Source organism: Oncorhynchus kisutch, linkage group LG18 (genome assembly GCF_002021735.2).
Source record: "Oncorhynchus kisutch isolate 150728-3 linkage group LG18, Okis_V2, whole genome shotgun sequence".
NCBI classification, from domain to species: Eukaryota; Metazoa; Chordata; class Actinopteri; order Salmoniformes; family Salmonidae; genus Oncorhynchus; species Oncorhynchus kisutch.
Genome location: NC_034191.2, coordinates 46229967 through 46250382, shown reverse-complemented (window position 1 = coordinate 46250382; position 20416 = coordinate 46229967). Strand labels below are relative to the sequence as shown.

General features: G+C 41.1%; 1 protein-coding gene across 3 annotated transcripts; it reads left to right on the top strand.

Annotated features, from left to right (window-relative positions):
• Window positions 1-803: 803 nt before the first annotated feature.
• LOC109908844 (RNA-binding protein FUS) lies at window positions 804-19302 on the top strand. 3 transcript variants are annotated; one of them, XM_020507569.2, is made up of 16 exons: window positions 813-936; window positions 1698-1728; window positions 3242-3278; window positions 3381-3447; window positions 3536-3620; window positions 3776-3885; window positions 4198-4345; window positions 7490-7524; window positions 8085-8117; window positions 8293-8438; window positions 11077-11206; window positions 11289-11399; window positions 18054-18162; window positions 18323-18402; window positions 18535-18673; window positions 18881-19302. In XM_020507569.2, exons 1-16 carry the CDS (start codon window positions 927-929, stop codon window positions 18918-18920), a joined length of 1311 nt encoding a protein of 436 aa, XP_020363158.2. In that variant the 5' UTR covers window positions 813-926; the 3' UTR covers window positions 18921-19302. The 3 variants fall into 3 exon arrangements, with proteins under 3 accessions (XP_020363159.2, XP_020363158.2, XP_020363157.2); XM_020507568.2 differs by having other exon boundaries at window positions 3533-3620; XM_020507570.2 differs by lacking the exons at window positions 4198-4345; window positions 7490-7524 and having other exon boundaries at window positions 804-936; window positions 3533-3620.
• The last annotated feature ends 1114 nt before the right edge of the window (window positions 19303-20416 follow it).

The following is a 20416-nucleotide window of genomic DNA, read 5'->3' as shown; positions in this document are numbered from 1 at the left end:
AAAGGGGACGTTTTTAAATGTGGCCATATTTACACTCTTTCTGTGCATCCCTTGCCATACACTACAATGCATTATGAAAATGTGTCTAAGCATGTTATAAAACACTACAAACCAACTCATATTACATCAGAATCTCATTCTGGATAATGCCTCTGTACTACATTTTTTAAAGAATGTTCCACTGTCCCATAAATCCATAATTTTGTTGTAAAAATAATAATTTAAACATGGTTGTATGGCACAGTGGGAAAATAAATAAATAGTTGAGTGCAGAGACCTCAAGAATGAGATTCTGATGTAATTGGAGTTGTTTTGGACTCAGCAAAATGTGACACATTTTCTCTCAAAAAAATTACATGTTTGGAGGATCAACTACAAGCACATAAAGAGGAAAATAAGGCCACATGTAAAAATGGCTGAACTTCCCGTTTAAGCAAGCAAAACTCATGTCTTTTTGGTAGTTGAGTCAAAAAGACAATGGCCATTTGAAGTTCAAGTTAGCTAGCCAACTCCTTGATCCTGCTTGATTGTATACCCCTCTGGGCTAGCTCCTTCCAAGTCGATCGTTTCCATGCGATCGGCTGATGAAGATGAAATCAAACGGAAAGAAGAAAACGGAGCAACATGAAACATACCATTATCTAACAATAGGGGTATTTAAAAAAAAAAATCTAACTACTGTTAATGTGCCGTGTCACTAGATGTTTGACACGTATTCAATACGAACATAGCTATATTCAACTCACATGTTTTGAAAGTTACTTGGTTTCAAATTATTATGCGCAAATGATTTATTACACAGAAGTTGGTTCAACCCAGCGGCAGGTCAGAGTTCATAATTGCCGCAGTGTGTGCGGCTGTGCGCTGATGTTACTGGGATTTTAATTTGTTGAAAAGTGATTCATCGAATTTTTTTAGAAAAGAGAATGGCCTCCGGTAAGTTTAGTATGAACTAAGTGTACGTGACTTGTTCAATATCATGTTTTTGTGTCACATTTGTTATACAATGTTAAATGAAACCTCTGAGACGGATGGTCTCAGCGAGCTAACGTTAGTTTAGCAAGCTTTCAGGGGCGACCATCAGAATAAACACTAGCCATAGTTTGTTGGCTAGTTTATTACCTCCTTTTTTTAAATTATTATAACGTATGCCGCTTTCTGTAAACGTACTTTGTTATTTTGACTCGCTCAACCATATTTCTTACTGTTTCGTTTGTCTTGTAGATGAGAATTGACCGCCATTTTTGTCGCGCAGCGTGGTCCTTTTAGCTTGCTAGTTAGCACGGTACTAACGTTGTTAGCTAGTCAACGAGAAACATGTATATTATTGGCTACGGTAGTTCGCTAGCTAGGCAACGTTAGCTAGCTATCCAAGGCCTGCTATTTTCACCGTGTATTTATATACATTTCATATTAACTTGCACTGCGTTCTTTATGATAACGTAATGTTGTTTCCATCCAACGTTGGTACAGTTTACCATGCTAGCTAAAGTTTACTTGCTATCGATATAATCTAAAGTAATCTAGCAAGATAAATTAACTACAGGTTTACGTCCGGGTTGATACGAAAATCTTTGCTAACATTCGTATTATGTGACTTGTTCAATGGCTAACTAACAGAGAGCTCATTGGTTAGATAGCTAACGTTAGTTGTAGCAATTTTGCCACCCAATCACCCATATCCTTCTCGTTCACAGATTCGGGTTACGGTCAGCCTGGCGCTCCAAGGTAACGTGACATCACAATGAATACGTTAGCTACTCAATATTGCTTTCTATTTAGCTACCACTCTCTAGCGATTATACAATTTCTAAACTATCCAATTGGCCACACAATGCTTGATTCACAAATGTATTGTTATGGTTTTGACGGGTTAACTAATAGATTGTAGGCATATCCACCGTTATCCTGGCTTCAGCGCACATCGGTAGTCTGTATTGGTTGTACTCCGGGAATTGTGAATCGTGTTGGTGGGGGGACTACCAAAATATAGCTTGCTACACAAAAAACGGTTTCCTGTCAACAAAGGCATATGTATAATATCTAGGAACTCTACTTACCAGATGAACCCCACCATATTCCTGCTGTCTAGATAGTGGTAGGAAGTTTTGGGGGAAGTGTGTGGTCAAATGGCAGCCTGCTGTCTAAATCTACAGGAATATGGTGCTGTTCGGCAGTAGTTGGATTGATTTTTATTTGATAGCGAGGAACACATTTCACTTGACATCTGGTAAGTAGAGTTCCTAGAGATTATACATATGCCATGGATTTTTTTTTATTTTTTTATTAACTTTATTTTACTAGGCAAGTCAGTTAAGAACAAATTCTTATTTTCAATGACGGCCTAGGAACAGTGGGTTAACTGCCTGTTCAGGGGCAGAACGACAGATTTTGTACTTTGCCAGCTCGGGGATTTGAACTTGCAACATTTCAGTTACTAGTCCAATGCTCTAACCACTAGGCTACCCTGCCTCCCCTGGGACTGGGTATGTTTTTTTTGGTGAACCTGGCTATATTGTGGTAGGGTTATTTTCCATGGCCAGCCACCAGAATGATGCACAACTCCGGGAGTCCAACAAATAGACTCACGATGTGTCCCAAAGTTAAGTTATGGCTGAGTTTGTTGCTAGGACGTTTAATCACTTTAACCATAAGTTGGCATCTCTGATGTTGTGCTTTAGAAATAAACTTCCAAATCAGTTGTTGGGGGTGTTTACGTTGAATTCAAGACATGTTCCGGTGACTAAAAGCATTGAAACAATTTTTTTGATATATATAAATCTCCCGCTTTGGGATGGATGCATCAATGTGTAGTTCAAACATGCATGATCTATGAGCAGAATAATTGTCTTACCTCAATTGGCCACAAAATCCCTAGTTTGAAACAGTGTTTTCTTGAAGCTACGCTGCTCCATTTTCCTACCCCCCCCCCCCAAGCGGGCCAGCCCCTTAGCAATTCTAGTTCTAGCCAATGAGCTTCAGCCCTTGTCATTTGAGTGGCAGCTAGCAAGAGGCCTGCCCAGCGTTTCCTATGAGGTTGCCGGGCGGGCCCAGCGGCTCATTGGAGACAGCAGAATGGGGGGAGCAATGTCGTGGGGCACATATGTGACGTAGTACGTACATTTTCGGTCATCACTTTTGACTCGTGAGTGCTACTTTCAAAACTACTGGCTATAAAGTATACAAAAGTACCAGAGAATGTCTTTATTAAGATATCTAACTTTACCTCTCCCTCCCACAGCTATGGAACGTATCCTCCTGCTCAGCAGAGTGGGCAGGTATGTGTGGCCCCTCAATTTCTCACTGAGAATTGTTTGAAACTATTTTCTATGTTATTTCATCACAGTTTTGTTCATATAACAGTTCAATGCTTATTACAGGCCTACGGTCAAGGAAATGGAAGTGGCTCGTATGGTGGACAGAGTTACGCTGGCTATGGACAGTCTGGTATGTAAAACTTATATAGAGTCATGGGAAATTATTTGAGTTCTAGAAGTTGCTGATTGTAATACATAACTTTTCTTTTTTTTAGCAGAAAGTTATGGCCAAACAACACAGGCGGCAAGTTATGGCCAGCCTTATGATGGCTTTGGGCAACAAGGCTCTGATTCCGCTGCTGGGTAAGGCCACTGGCACTACATTAAACGAGTATTGCTTGCAGTTACATACTTTGCCTTTCTAGTGGTCTAATATCATTGCAAATGTAAAATTTTTGTTAATTATTCAACTCTTTGTTGGTGTCTCAAGAGAATAATTGTTGTGAGAACTTCTCAAGGTATGGTGGCGCTGACAAGTCATCATACAGTCAGCCGAGTTCCTACGGTGGCGCTGCTGGTGGCGGCTCTTATGGACAAGCTCAAGGCGGCTACAGAGGTCGAAGTGAAGGTTAGTTATTGTATTAATTTATATATTACATGGCACAAATTTTTATTGATCAATTGTCCAGTTGGCCTGCAAATCTCTGCATACCTTTTTTTCCTGTTTATTTGAGATGGAGGATCAGCGATTCATAGCCATCTTTGGCAAGACTGGCCTGTTTAACTATGGCTGAATGCCTCTAATAAAAATAATAACTTTTCATTGCAGAAGGATCTCGTACATATAAAACAAAGTGCCATATAAAACAGGAAATAAAACGTGTTCAAAGAAAGTCAACACCACAACTCAAAGGGCTTGTGTGCCTGTGTTTTGCCCCAGGTGAAGGCGGTCAGGGCAGGAGGTATGGTGGAGATGATGGGGGCTCAGACAGGGGCTCTTCTGACGGGTATAGAGGCCGAGGGCGTGGTGGGTACGAGCGTGGGGGATACGACAGGGGTGGAAGAGGCGGCCCTCCATCTGGTATGGGGTAAGTTCCAGAGCGTGACCACCCGCAAGGTACTTCTGCAACACCCATGCCAGGTAGATGTTCCTTCCAACGCAATGCATGATACCTCCTCACCATTCTGGTCCATCACCCCATACCTCATCCACATGGACTAATACCTCCTCACCTCCCACCCCACCCTGCTATTTTCACCTGGGATGTGCTTAGGGCTGGGCGATATGGCCTAAAAATCATAGTTAAAAAAATTTCCCCAACTGGTTGAGTCACAATATTTCATCTTGATTTTTGAAAAGTTGTCTAAATAAGCTTTGTTGTGCAATTAAAGGGCAATACACTGCATTTCAAACAATCTAATGATTTCGGGGCTTGTAAAATTATACCTAAGCTTAATATAAGCCTTCCACAACCATTTTTATTTATTTGTCACTTTTATTTAACCAGATAGGCCAGTTGAGAACAAGTTCTCATTTACAACTGCGACCTGACCAAGATAAAGCAAAGCAGTGTGACTAAAACAGAGTTAAACATGGGATAAACAAACGTACAGTCAATAACACAGTAGAAAAATTGATGTGCAAATGTAGTAAGGTTAGGGAGGTATGGCCATAGTGGCATTAACACTGGAGTGATATATGTGCAAGTAAAGATATTGGGGTGCAAAAATAAGTAACAATATTGGGATGAGGTAGTTGGGTGTGCTATTTACAGATGGGTTGTGTACAGTGATCGGAAAGCTGCTCTGACAGCTGATGCTTAAAGTTAGTGAGGGAGATAAGTCTCCAGCTTCGCAGATTTTTGCAATTCGGTGGTCATTGGTAGCAGATAACTAGAAGGAAAGGTGACCAAATGAGGTGTTGGCTTCGGGGATGACCAGTGAAATATGCCTGCTGGAGCGTGTGCTAGGGGTGGGTGTTGCTATGGTGACCAGTGAGCTGAGATAAGGCAGGGCTTTACCTAGCGAAGACTTATAGATGACCTGGACCCACTATAACCATAAGACCCATTAATCATTTAATTATTTTATCAAAATAGTTGAACTTGCTTTTTGCGCAATGAACACAGATCTGGCTTTAAAGACTTTCTATGAAAAATGCAACTTCTGTTACAAATTGAACAATAACCATGCACATCTAATAATCACCAACTTCTTGTAACAGGCATTATAGAAAATAAGCACAGGGTTCAATCTCTCAAGCACAAGTGCTAGTGAGTAGCCAACTGATATTTTATATTTCAAGTTTAGATCTATTTTCTTGCTAACGACCCGCCTGTCCATCTCCAACTGTTGGAACACCCTATCTGTTCACTTTGTTTAGATATTGATGTCAAGTGGCCTACCTGAATAAGATGCTTATTTCTCAATTAGAACAAGTTGCCAATTCCTTTTAATATTTTCCACAACATGTTCATTCATACTCTCGTTTTAATAGGGTCTGTTCTATATTTCAGGAGTTGAGACATAAAAAGAACTTCTTGTCTATTACAGTAAAATTAATGTCAGTTTTCCGGTGTCTATATGACCAGAGGCGATACAAAAAAAGACACAGAACGCTCAAAAACTAACAAAAAAATGTAAACCTTGAATTTAGCTATACAGGCATTTGGAATGTTGCGTTAAAACTTACGTCTATATCGCCCAGCCCTAGATGTGCTATGTTTCACCTTGAGGGTTCACTCATACAATTTGAATTATATTTCTATGGTTTCAATGACCTGTGAGGCAATTACTTGTATTCATTCTCAATCATAAATATGCATGCAATATTCTAGCTGATTATGGCCTTGCTAGCAAATGGCAATAAATGAGAAGCTCAAAAGGCTTGTGGGACAGATGACATGGTGGGGTGTCTGCTACTGACACCTGTGGTGCAAAGAGTTAAGTGGACACTGTTCACCTGACCCCCTTTATGAACTACATAGGGTTTTTGAGGATTAAGTCACTTCACCATCCAAGGATCCTGTAGACCCCAGCTTTTTTACATCTTCATTAACAAGGCTGTTGAACATAGTCAGGACATTTGCCTGCCAGAAATCGGTTCACCTTGCAATCTCTACAGGGGTCAGTTCTGAAAAAACAAGCAAGTATAGATCTTGGCCAAGTAGCTTTCAGTGTAGAGGACCTTTTAGCCTAACCCAGTATTTTGGCAAGAAGACTTATATTTTCTGTGGCTATCATTTGAAATTGAGACATTATTTGTAACTGGTAGCTTTTAACAACCATTTTAGTAATGGCATTGAGTAACACGTACAGTAGGTCTGCCACAGTACTGTCACATTCTAAAAATTGCTGACAATCTAGATTTCATTTTACATGGTCCCTGACAAGTAATAGACATCAGAGGCAGGTTGGAATGCTTCAATACATGTATATCAAATGTGGCGTCAATCTAAGATCTATCTGCTACGATGCCTGCTGGCTGTTATGAGCGCTAATTTCCTAATTAAAACCATTCATTGGCTGTTTTTGTGCACAGTTAAGACTATAGTCTAGCTGGTCTCTAGGAATGAGGATTGTTTTTGCCCCCCCCCCCCCCCCATGTTGCTTTGAGAACCGCCCCATGAACGGTTTAAACAATGCCCCAGAGTGATCTGTTCTTGAAGTGACCTGATTTTCACAAGTTTAAACCCAAGGAACATTGTAAGCTGCTGTACATCAACAGGTTTCATTTAAGTGTTGTATATTTGACATGGAGACATTTGTATTGTGTTAACTTTGGATCTACATTTTATACTACAGGTTTCAGTGAATGAAATAAAACTTGGACCTCAGCTAATGGAGCTCATATAAGCACTCAATGGAAGAACACTCGTCTTGTCGAGTGCCGCAACTATTCAAACCATTTCGACCTATCAGTAACTTTTATCAAAAAATGTTAGCAAACTGAATGCTGGAACAAATCTGGTCTTGTAGCAATCTAAATTTACACATTAGCCATCAGAGCCTCTTCACTCATCAGAACCTACTTGTACATAGTGGGTGTTCTGCTAAGTTTTGTCCATTTGATTTTAAAACGTCCAAGAATAACACTTTCCCATGTGAGTGGGAAGACATTTCCACGATAGTCGCACACCATGGCAGGAGTGCATACTGATGGGGATGTAGGGGAGCTTTGAGCTCTGTTGGGACAAAGGAAACCCATCATATCTACAATTTTTCCTCTGCAGAGGTGGTGACCGTGGTGGCTACAAAAATTACGGTGGTAAGTGACGAGCATCAGAACTGTCTCGGTTGGGGAGGAAAAAGGTTGATTAGCAAAGATAAAAACGGGAGTGAGAAAGAAAGCAAAACAAACTGAATGCCACCATTTTCTTGTCCAAACCTCAAGGGCCTCCACCTATTGTTCTTAGGGATGGGGTTTTCTCATATATGCTCTTTAGGTCTTTTAGCACATGAAACCTGAAGTTTATACATAATGGTATTGTTGCATGAGGACAATGTTGAATGTAAATGACAGAAGATGAGATGTGTGCTGTGGCGAAGAAGGAAACTGGCTAGAAACGGGAGAGATTTTTTATTTCTTCTAAACTCAAACAGTTCTGCCCATGTTGGAAGGTGTTGAGATATATATGATGCAACTGTCTCAACACTGCAGCAGAAAGCTGTAAACTGCCTTATTCAAAATGTTTTAAAGTAGCCTCATGCATACACTATTGGTAGAGAGTTGACAAATTCTTGTTTGTATGGATGTTGAATGCATTTGTGTTGTGTACGAAGTGCAGATTCTCATGGCTTTCCCCACCTTTCGCATTTGTGTTTCAGGTCCTCGAGACTACGGCTCAAGGGATGAACCAAGTGAGTTGCACATGCTTGTTTGCTTCTTGTTGCCCTGAAATTCAATCTAGGGTTTGACTCATCCTGCAATCATGCCAGACTAACACAGACCTCCAGTCTCTCACAAGCAAATGCCACAGAACAGGCTGGTTCAAGTGATGTATCTGCTGAGTAGTACCTCGATGTTTGTCCCCAGCTGGAGGTAGTGGTGGTAGCCAAGGTAGCGGCAGCGGTGGGGAACAGGACAACTCTGACAACAACACCATCTTTGTCCAGGGACTGGGAGAAGATGTCACAAGTGATGAAGTGGGCAACTACTTCAAACAGATTGGGATCATTAAGGTATGGATTGAGTGATTGTTTCTGGACGGGGACTGCTTCTCCCTATTCACTTGCATGGGTACTAGTGGGGGGGGGGGGGGGGGTGTTTAGTTAAATATCGCACTGTTATTTTGGACTGTATCAGACCTGCCAACCTGCAGACATTTTGAGTACCATGCACACAAGTACGCTGGTACATAAAAACGCCCCTGAAATGGGCTACTATTGGCACATTGTGGTTTTTGACTCAACCGTGTGAAGTTGGCTCCTTAGTTAAGGTGTCATTACGACAAAGGTAGTTAGCTACAGATTTTAGTCAACAAAGGTAGTAGACGTGAGCACATTGACGAGCAAGGAAACGTGCAGTAGTTCAGTAGTGCACGTCGCTGCGTCAATGGAAACGGACATGGCAGAGAGCTGTTCTGCCAATACCGTCCTTTACATAAAGTTGTTACTGTAGATTAGTAAGCCTATATTAATGAATCAGTTATTACATCTACATTTATCTAGAAAAATTTGTAATTGAGAACTTTCATTTAGGGCAGAACAAGACTTCAGTGTTGGCAACATGGTTTAAGACCAGGTTTCAGGAAATGGCTGTTAAAGGTTTTTCAAAAATGCCCCAAGTTTCCTGAGGGGGAGCTAGTGAGCTACTGAATAGCAGCCAATTACCAAGTACCCATAAGTCATAAGCTTACAATTCCTACTGAAGCAGTCTAATGCCAACATCATTATTAGGCAGTGCTTTTGCCTATAATTTGAGCGGTGTGGGTGTCGTATGTGCGCTACATCGCTGACCTGGTATTCATACAAATTCAAGGTTGACAGGTCTGTAGTGTTATATTGATATTTTGACTCGTATCGATTCGCAAAAAAAAAAATCTATAAACTTTTGGTGTATGTTGGTGCTAGGTAGCCTTAGCTTAGCAATAGTCGGCTGTACCTGCGCCAAAACTGGTATTGTTCATCCTATAGCTTGTTCTCATCATTTAAAAAATGCCAGCAGCATACCACCCTGCAGATCACTGCTGGCTTGCTTCTGAAGCTAAGCAGGGTTGGTCCTGGTCAGTCCCTGGATGGGAGACCAGATGCTGCTGGAAGTGGTGTTGTAGGAGGCACTCTTTCCTCAGGTCTAAAAAATATCCCAATGCCTAAGGGCAGTGATTGGGGACATTGCCCTGTGTAGGTAACTACGGTCATTAAACTACTAGGTCATTAAAGATCCCATGGCTCTTATCGTAAGAGTAGGGGTGTTAAACCCCAGTGTCCTGGCTAAATTCCCAATCTGGCCATCAAACCATCATGGTCACCTAATAATCCCCAGTTTGCAATTGGCTCATTCATCCCCCTCCTCTCCCCTGTAACTATTCCCCAGGTCTTTGCTGCAAATGAGAATGTGTTCTCAGTCAACTTACCTGGTAAAATAACAGATAAATTAAAAATAAAGTGAGCCAACATGTTTTCTGCACTGTAAAAAAAATTTTTTTATTCACGAGCACATAAATAACATGTTCCATTCAAACACAGCATTTCTTTGTGGTCTTTATAAAGGAGCATAATTACATTCACATGTTAAGGGTACATTTTCGCTGTATAGAGCACATATTTCAAGGGTCTGAATAAGAATATAATTTGGTTAAAGCTCCAGAAAAACAAACAAAACCCCCAGAAATGACAGAATAAGATCAGTGCAGTATGTCGGGAACTCTGACCAGACACCTTCATACCTATGCTGTCAATGTTGCAAAATTGATGTAATTCTCTGTCAGCAAGTTCCCCGCATAGACCTAACCACATCTTTTGAGGGTGCATGTTAATTTTTCCAGCATTTTGTTTCGCATTTCCTTGCTGCTACTAAAAGATACTCCAATCCTCTCCACTTAAATTGATAGATTATGTTCACAGGAACAATACCTAGGAGATGACACGGGTTGAATAATACCTGTGATGCCCTTTCAAACCAAAAGGGCTGGATTTTTGGACATTGCCAAAACATATGATGAAGTACCCATTTGTCCACACTGCCTCCAACACGTAGCGGACATTCCTTTCTTAATTTTATTAAGTTTATCAGGGCTCATTAAAAAACTATGTAGTACTTTGAATTGAAACTCCCTTGTTCGGTTACTTGTGGCTTTATATAGTCATTTCCATACATTCCCCCAACTCATCTGATATCTGCACCTGTAATTGCACCTGCCATGGCTTCCTAAGATTACCTAAAGATAATATTAGCATTTTAAGGATATTGTGATCCAAATTTGAAACGGCTCCAATGGTTTACAGTAATTAAATCATCTCGTCAATAGGAGTAATCGGCTCACTTATTTTTTTTTTTTTTTTTTTTGTAACAATCCGTTTTTAACAATACATTTCCTTACTCGCAATAAAATCACAGTATCAAATCGCAATACAGTGGGGGCAAAAAAGTATTTAGTCAGCCACCAATTGTGCAAGCTCTCCCACTTAAAAAGATGAGAGGCCTGTAATTTTCATCATAGGTACACTTCAACTATGACAGACAAAATGAGGGGAAAATCCAGAATATCACATTGTAGGATTTTTAATGAATTTATTTGCAAATTATGGTGGAAAAATAGTTAAGTACTTATTACCCAGATTTGTGTCACCGTGTTAATCTTTGTGTCCTGTTTGGTAGTTGAACAAGAAGACTGGCTTGCCCATGATCAACCTGTACTCTGACAAGGCTACTGGAAGACTGAAGGGAGAGGCCACTGTCTCATTTGATGATCCACCTTCTGCCAAAGCAGCCATTGAGTGGTTTGACGGTAAGGATGTACTCTCTCTTCCTGTGCACGTATGCTGTCTACAGTTCTTCTGTTCCATTCTAATCTGTCAATTTTCTTCTAGGCAAAGAATTCCAAGGGAAACCCCTCAAAGTGTCTTTTGCCACCCGAAGAGCCGAGTTCACGCAGAGGGGTGGCGGTGCAGCAGGAGGAGGAGGAGGAAGGGGAGGAGGAGGTATGTTTCATTCACTTTTGGTTGACAAGCATTCAAATGTTGCTGCAACTTCCTGTGGGTGATTTTGCCAAAAACACAAGATTATCTTTGTGCTAAAAATGCCCTTTAAATCCATTGGGTATAACAATTCACCAATAAAAAATAAAAAATGGATTCTGGTTTGCGATATGAGTGCATCAGTCCGTAGGGACCCCAAATGTAACATGAATCGGGCAGTAAAACTCCAAGGGGTGATGGGTCTATTCCAGATTTTTGCACATCTTCAGCATTTTAAATGCTTGTAGAAATAGATTGCGCTTTATTAGTTGAGTGACAACCAGGGCTGTGCTCAGACATTTGTTCAGGTTTCCCATCAGCAATAGTTTTGGTGTTTAAAGCAAAACATTTTTATTTATTTTTATAAGTCACCATAATCATTTTTAGATTTACACAGTAAAGTTGATAAATGGTGTCCCTGTATGCTGTCACTTTTGCGAGCCGCACAACATGGTTTACTCGGCCTGGAGGAGAACACTTATTTGCAAAAATGACAAGATAATTAGTGGATGACTGTGAGTGCAGATCATAAGGGGGGGGTCATAAGCATACATTATCACCACCCCATTATGAGGTGTGGTAGATGCCCAGTCTCCGTTATGGCTCAGCTCCGGTGGCAAGAAAAGTATGTGCACCCTTTGGAATTACCTGGATTTCTGCATAAATTTGTCATAAAATTTGATCTGATCTTCATCTTATTCACAACGATAGACAAACGGTGTGCTTAAACTAATAACGCACAAATTATTGTATTCAATATAGACAAGAAAAATACATTTAAACATTCAGTGTAGGTTGGGAAAAGTACGTGAACCCCTAGGCCAATGACGTTTCCAAAAGCTAATTGGCTAATTGGAGTCTAGAGGTTGACGGAATATCATTTTTCAACGCATATATCGATTAATCTGAATAAATTTTTAAAATGGGGGGGGGGGGGGGGGGGCTGGGCTGGTTAAATAAGGATTTGAGACATTATTTGTGCCATTCAAGGGTGATTGGTTAAGACGAAATATTTAAGTGCCTTTGAACAGGGTATGGTAGTAGGTGCCGGGCGCACCAGTTGGTGCTCAAGTTTCCCGTGTGTATCAAGGATGGTCCACCTCCCAAAGGATATCCAGCCTTCTTAACATGGCTGTTGGAGTCAACAAGGGCCAGCATCCCTGTGGAACGCTTTCGCCACCTTGTAGAGTTCATGCCCCAACTGGGGGGTGCGCACAACTCAATATTAGGAAAATGTTCTTAATGTTTGATATACTCAGTGTATATCTGTATGTATGCATGTAAACTCATCAAAAAAAGAAACGGCCCTTTCAAAGAGAATTCGTAAAAATCCAAAACTTCAGATATTCACTATAAAGGGTTTAATCACGGTTTCCCATGCTTGTTCAATGAACCATAAACATTTAATGAACATGCACCTGTGGAACGGTCGTTAGGACACTAATGGTAGGCAATTAAGGTCAGTTAGTAAAATTTAGGACACTAAAGATGCCTTTCCACTGACTGGAAAAACCCCAAAAGAAATTCCCAAGGCCCCTGTTCATCTGCGTGAACGTGCCTTTGGCATGCTGCAAGGAGGCACGAGGACTGCAGATGTGGCCAGGACAATAAATTGCAATGTCTGTACTGTGAGAAGCCTTAGAAAGCGCTACAGGGAGACCGGACGGACAGCTGATCGTCCTCGCAGTGGCAGACCACGTGTAGCAACACCTGCACAGGATCGGTACATCCGAACATCACACCTGTGGGGCAGGTGGCAACAACAACCTCCTATGTAACACCAGGAACGCACAATAGTGCTCAGACTGTCCTCAATGGGGTGAGAGAGGCTGGACTGAGGGCTTGTAGGCCTGTTGTAAAGGCAGGTCCTCACCAGACATCACCGGCAACAACGTCGCCTATGGGCACAAACCCACCGTCGCTGGACCAGGCAGGACTAGTCCACTGACGAGTTGCGGTTTTGTCTCACCAGGGGTGATGGTCGGATTCGCGTTTATCGTCGAAGAAATTAGCGTTACACCGAGGCCTGTAGTCTGGAGTGGAATCGATTTGGAGGTGGAGGGTTCATCGTCTGGAGCGGTGTCACAGCATCATCGGACTGAGCTTGTTGTCATTGCATTCAATCTCAACACTGTGCATTACAGGGAAGATGTGGTACACTTCCTGAAAGCTTATTATTCAATTTCTGTTAGTCACATCTGTGGAACCTGTTCAGTTTATATCTGAATCTTATGTTCATACAAATATTTACACATGTTAAGTTAGCTGAAAATAAACGCAGTTGACAGTGGGAGGACGTTTCTTTTTTTGCTGAGTTTATATAGGAGACACTAAACTACAGACACTTCTTCCTTTTGATTTATTTGGACCTTTTCCATGTATGAATGTCATTCAATGCATTTATATGGGCTACTAGAAGGAAGGCACACAATTTAAATCAAATAGGTAAATTATCCTTGATATGACCATCTTAAAATAAAGAGCATCCCATTAATTTGATGGGTGTAGTTATTGCATGCTATGAATAAGGGACCAACTACTGAACTTTTTACTACTTTAAAACGTGAATTTGGTCCAATACTTTTGGTCCCCTAAAATGCAGGGACTAATGTACAAAAGTGCTCTCATTTTTAAACTGTTCACCCGATGGGATGAAAATACCCTCAAATTAAAGATGAGTCTGCATTTTAACCTCCTAGTCAATGTATCAGTAAAAAAAAAAGTGGATTATTACCCCCCTTTTCTGATATTCAATTGTGATCTTGTCTCATCGCTGCAACTCCCAAACGGGCTCTGGTGAGGCAAAGGTCAAGTCATGAGTCCTCTGAAACATGACCCCTCCCCCCAAGCCGTGCTGCTGCTTAACAAATCTAAAGTGCTGGTGTACTGAACCAAAACAACAAAGGTCACTAGCTTGGTTTTCATCCAATTGACGACCGATTTTAATTCATATATTCTAAAAAATCAGTCGCTTGAAATAAATTCATTAGGCCCTAATCTATGGATTTCACATGACTGGGAATACAGATATGCATTGGTTAGTCACAGATGAAAGGTAGGGGCATGGATCAGAACTAGTCAGTATCTGGTGTGACCATTTGCCTCATGCAGTGCGACGCATCTCCTTCGCGTAGTTGATTAGGCTGTTTGATTGTGGCCTGTGGAATGTTGTCCCACTCTTCAATGGCTGTGCGAAGTTACTCGATATTGGCAGGAACTGGAACACATTGATCCAGAGATCTCAAACATGTTCAATGGGTGACATGCCCACACACATTGGCTAAGGTTTTCAACTTGCAGGCAGGCATGAATAGGTTTCTGAGTGACATAGGGCTTTCTATAGTAGCTTTGTTGCATTTTGTTGTGGGAATAAGTACCAAAAAAATGCCTGCAGCGGAAAATAACGGTTCTGTTCCGGAACAGTATGGTTCACTTTTGTTCCAGGTTCCGTAAATGTATTTTTGTTTCTCGAACCGGTTCCAACCCCTGTTTTTAGAATACATATAACGATATTGGTCTATAAATATTGTACACAGAGTTTTAGAGATCTGTTTAGTGGTGTCATAAGATTTTGTAACTACTAGATTTTGTAACTAACTAAAAAATATATATATATATATACAGTGCCTTGCGAAAGTTTTCGGCCCCCTTGAACTTTGCGACCTTTTGCCACATTTCAGGCTTCAAACATAAAGATATAAAACTATTTTTTTGTGAAGAATCAACAAGTGGGACACAATCATGAAGTGGAACGACATTTATTGGATATTTCAAACTTTTTTAACAAATCAAAAACTGAAAAATTGGGCGTGCTAAATTATTCAGCCCCTTTACTTTCAGTGCAGCAAACTCTCCAGAAGTTCAGTGAGGATCTCTAAATGATCCAATGTTGACCTAAATGACTAATGATGATAAATACAATCCACCTGTGTGTAATCAAGTCTCCGTATAAATGCACTGTGCAGGTGCATTTTATATATATATATATATATATATATATATATACCATTTTGAAAATGGTGGCTGATCCATTATGGTGACATTGGTCCAGATGGCAAATTTGTTCTTCGGGTAGAGGAACCCATGTGTCAAATTCCAAGACTAGGTTGAACTATGAGGCGGGGCTAACCTTTTGAAGTCCAAGGTGGCTCATAGCGCAACCATGTGTAACCTAATGTGCATCATTTTACACCATCCTGCCAAGTTTGAAATCTGTAGGGCTCCAAAGATGTAAAAATAATAATTTTATATATATATATAATAGGGTTCCAGCCCCTTGATCATTACTCTCTTCTAAATTCAAGCGCCCTTTTCACCCTCATCATTTTTCCTGTGCTGCCCCATGTGCTCCTCTGCCTATGAGTATCAATGGCTCGGTTTGGCCTGCTCAATGACGAGACATGAGAGCTGTTTGCTGATGTTAGCTAGCTGCTTTTTGTCACTCAATACCGGCAAACAGCAGTAACTTGATTGGTAGTAGATAATTCTATTCTTGATTTGAATAGTACAAAAGTAGACCAATATATCATACCCTGTAAGTTTAAGTCGATTTCAAATGTAATGCGGTTACTAAAACTGTTTTGATAGCAGGTATTTTTGTTCGGATTAGAATAGCAGTGAAGTAGATAAAGATTTTCATACGCTCTTAACTTTTTGGGAAAGTGGTCAATTTCAGTTTATAAAAAATGTTTGAGGAAATGTTGATGTGGTTAGTAAAATAGCTGTATTGTTTGATTGGTATAAATTCTTGTTTCGATTTAAATAAGAGAGCAGTAGAGGAAGATTTTGTTAAAGTAGCTGATTTGTGCCAAGTTGCATTATTGCGTTAACAGTTAATGGCTGAAAAAAGTCCCACAAAAGTCTAAGATGGACAAAAATCTTTCTTTAGGAGTAATTTCACAGAAACAAGTAATTGTGGCTTGTAAAAGCTGACTTCTAGTTATTATTTGGGCTTGCGAAGCAAGAGTCCCCACTTTTTAATCTTCAACATATTTCTTATTATAAACTCAGCAAAAAAATAAACTCTCACTGTCAACTGCATTTATTTTTATCCAACTTAACGTAATTATTTGTATGAACATAACGAGATTCAACAACTGAGACAAACCAAACAGGTTCTACAGACATGTCACTAACAGAAATGGAATAATGTGTCCCTGAACAAAGGGGGGTCAAAAGTAACAGTCTATCTGGTGTGGCCACCAGCTGCATTTAAGTACTGCAGTGCATCCTCCTCATGGACTGCACCAGATATGCCAGTTCTTGCTGTGAGATGTTACCCCACTCTTCCACCAAGGCACCTGCAAGTTCCTGGACATTTCTGGGGGGGAATGACACTAGCCTCACCCTCCGATCCAACAGGTCCCAGATGTGCTCAGTGGGATTGAGAGCCCAGGCTCTTCACTGGCCCTGGCAGAAAACTGACATTCCTGTCCTGCAGAAAATCAAGCACAGAACGAGCTGTATGGCTGGTGGCTTTGTCGCGCTAGCGGGTCATGTCAGGATGAGCCTGCAAGAAGGGTACCACATGAGGGAGGAGGATGTCTTCCCTGTAACACACAGTGTTGAGATTGCCTGCAATGACAAGCTCAGTCCGATGATGCTGTTACACACCGCCCCAGACCAAGACGGCCCCTCTACCTCAAAATCCATCCCGCTCCAGAGTACAGGCCTCTGTAATGCTCAGTCCTTCTACGATAAACGTGAATCTGAGACAAAACCGCAACTCGTCAGCAAAGAGCACTTTTTGCCAGTCCTGTCTGGTCCAGCGACGGTGGGTTTGTGCCCGTAGCCGACGCTGGTGGTGTCTCGTGAGGACCTGCCTTACAACATGCCTACAAGCCCTCAGTCCAGCCTCTCTGTCTATTGCCGACAATCTGAGCACCGATGGAGGGATTGCATTTCTGGTGCAACTCGAGCAGTTGCCATCCTGTACCTGTCCCACAGGTGTGATATTTGGGTGTACCAATCCTGTGCATGTGTTACACATGATCTGCCACTGCGAGGACGATCAGCTGTCCGTCCTGTCTCACATTGTCATTTATTGCCCTGGCCACATCTGCAGTCATCATGCCTCCTTGCAGCATGCCTAAGGCACGCTCATGCAGTTGAGCAGGGACCCTGGGCATCTTTCTTTTGTTTTTCAGAGTCTGTAGAAAGGCCTCTTTAGTGTTCTAAGTTGTCATAACTCTGACCTTAATTGCCTACCGTCTAAGCTCTTAGTGTCTTAATGACTGTTTCACAGGTGCACGTTCATTAATTGTTTATGATTCATTGAACAAGCATGGGAAACTGTTTTAAACCCTTTTGCAATGAAGATCTGTGTAGTTATTTAGATTCTTATGAATTATCTTTGAAAGACAGGGTCCTGAGAAATGGACGTTTCTTTTTTGCAGAGTTTAGTTAGTCTTTAGCACGCAACTCTTACACTGTTTAAGCTACAAACGCTGGTCAAACTTTAAAACGTGTAGACAGGTCAGGATTGAGTTGCTTATATACACCTTTGATATCTTATACTTTTTAAACAATTCATTTATGTTTTTGGAACCCATTTATTGTTAGGCCTTCAGAGGTCCTTTGTCCCTTGCACTTAGTTAAGTGGTGTTTGTCGCTCTCTAGGTTTTGGCGGCCGTGGTCGTGGACGTGGGTTTGGAGGAGGAGGAGGTGGTGGTGGTGGTGGTGGACCCAACTTTGACATCAAGGGAGGGGACTGGCCATGTCCTAACAGGTATTTTTTTTGCATTATTTTATTTGAAGCATGACCGATGCAGTTAAAACAATTTGATGGGTCATCCATCGCACATTGTACGTGTCACTGAACTCTGTTCTCATATGGAATGGCTACATATTTGAATGTGATTGACAATTGTTCCCCTGTCCTTTTCCAGTTCTTGTGGCAACATGAACTTTGCGCGTAGGTACGAATGCAACAAGTGTGGCACACCGAAACCAGGGGACAGCGGAGGAGGTATGTAAGAATGGCTATGAGCTTGTTGTAGAGAACTGGTGTCGGGTACACTGTTGAGTAATTTAACCACATACTATAAACTATTACTGGTCTGTTGGAGAACTTGCTCTAATGGCTGGTTTGTGTTTGCAGATCGTGGTGGTGGAGGCCGAGGGTATGGTGGTGACAGGGGCGGCGGGTACAGAGGCCGTGGGGGATTCCGTGGAGGTGACCGCGGTGGTTATGGCGGAGGTGGATATGGTGGTGACAGGGGCTACAAGATGGGAGGAAGGTAAATTGATCACGACTTAAATTCCCTCCCATGCAGTTAGATGTTTGACCAGGAGAGGGCATACCTGAGACATGAAAGAACTGTAAAATATTGAATTAGGGTTACTTTTTTTGTCAGATTTTTTTCCAATGGTAAGATATTTCTATATCAAGCTAGCTTCATGGTACAGTATAATTTACTATGGATCTATTTCCCCTTTTCCCTCAGAGGTGACCATAGAGAAGACAGAAGAGACCGGCCATACTAAGGATTCACATGGACACCATTCCAGAATGCCCAGGGGTTGGGTTGGGTTAGCGGGAAGGGAGTGGGGGGGGATTGAGCTACACTTTAATTTGCATACCTTTCATTACCAATGCATCACATGTATTGCTTCTGATCTGTCTTGTCGAGAGGTCGGGGAAATATGTGCAACTACTGTGAAAGGACTTTTGTGCTGATAAGCAGGGTTGTAGGTATAGAAGGGGGCAGGGTCAAATGTCTTTTTTCTTCTTTTTTTTTTCTGATTCTACTAGGTCCAGGCATCGTGAGGTAGACTTCGTATCATTGTTTTGTCAAATTTAAATGAACAGTTTTATTTGGGTTTCTCTTTTTTCCAAATGATATTAAACTGTTCTGATCTTAGTGTCTTCATGTATGTTTTATTTCTAGTTAGTATTTATATCATTTGAGTGCTTCGGTAGTAATTGCTAAGTAGTCAAAACACAAGCAACATAATACTCCAGCACTAAGTAAACTTGTGGTCAGCTTTCTAAATATCTTTAGGTCAATTAATTTGAACAATATTGAGGGAGCCTATACAAATTGCCAAGAGAAGGGAAGTTTTGACATTCTAGCCCTTGAGCTATGGGTGGTACTGTCCCTCCCCTATGTGAGCAAAATGACTAGGACATGAGTGGCTTGTGTGCTGGTGTTGCCTTCACAACACTCAGATCACAAACATTGATATTGGCCTGGCTGTTGCACATTAGACAAGCAGTACTTGGATATAACTTATTTGGATTTAAATGTATGGTGATGTGGGGTTAGTCTAAGAATATTACAAGTGTCATACAATGAGTTTGACTCTTCGGACTAGAATAACTTGTGGAATATTGGCACGAGAACCAGCACAGTTATAATCCAAGTCAACGGTTTGAATGCTGTCAACAGACTGGCGGGTCGAGACCTCTGAGGCAGAGGTACGTTTTTGTATTTTGAGCTTTTCAGGTTTAGGTTCAGGTATCCTATTTTTGTTATAAGATATTGTAACACTGGCTGCATTTATACAGGCAGACCAATTCTGGTCTTTTTCAGAGTTGATCTGATTGGTCAAAAGACCAATTAGTGAGGATAAAGTTAGTATATGCTTCACTTAGTATTTGATTCACTTAAATTTAGTTCGATATATGTGCACAGCAACTCAATTTAGAGTGGTTGTTTTTTGCTGGCTCGGTAGGCTACCCAAATGAAAATTAGCATCCTATTCTACTGTGTTTACACTGACTTCCCACAACACCTTCATTACAGTTCTTGTTCAGTATTAGAGCCAAAAATGTTACCCAACTCAATTTGTTATACTGTGAGTATTTCAAAATATAATTGCAACCATTTCAAAGATTTTACTGAGTTTTTTCATAAAGGAAATCTAATCAATTGAAGTAAAATAATTAGGCCCTAATCTATGGCTTTCACATGACTGGGAATACAGATATGTATCGGTTGGTCACAGATAGCATAAAAAATGACATTGGTGTGGCAAAA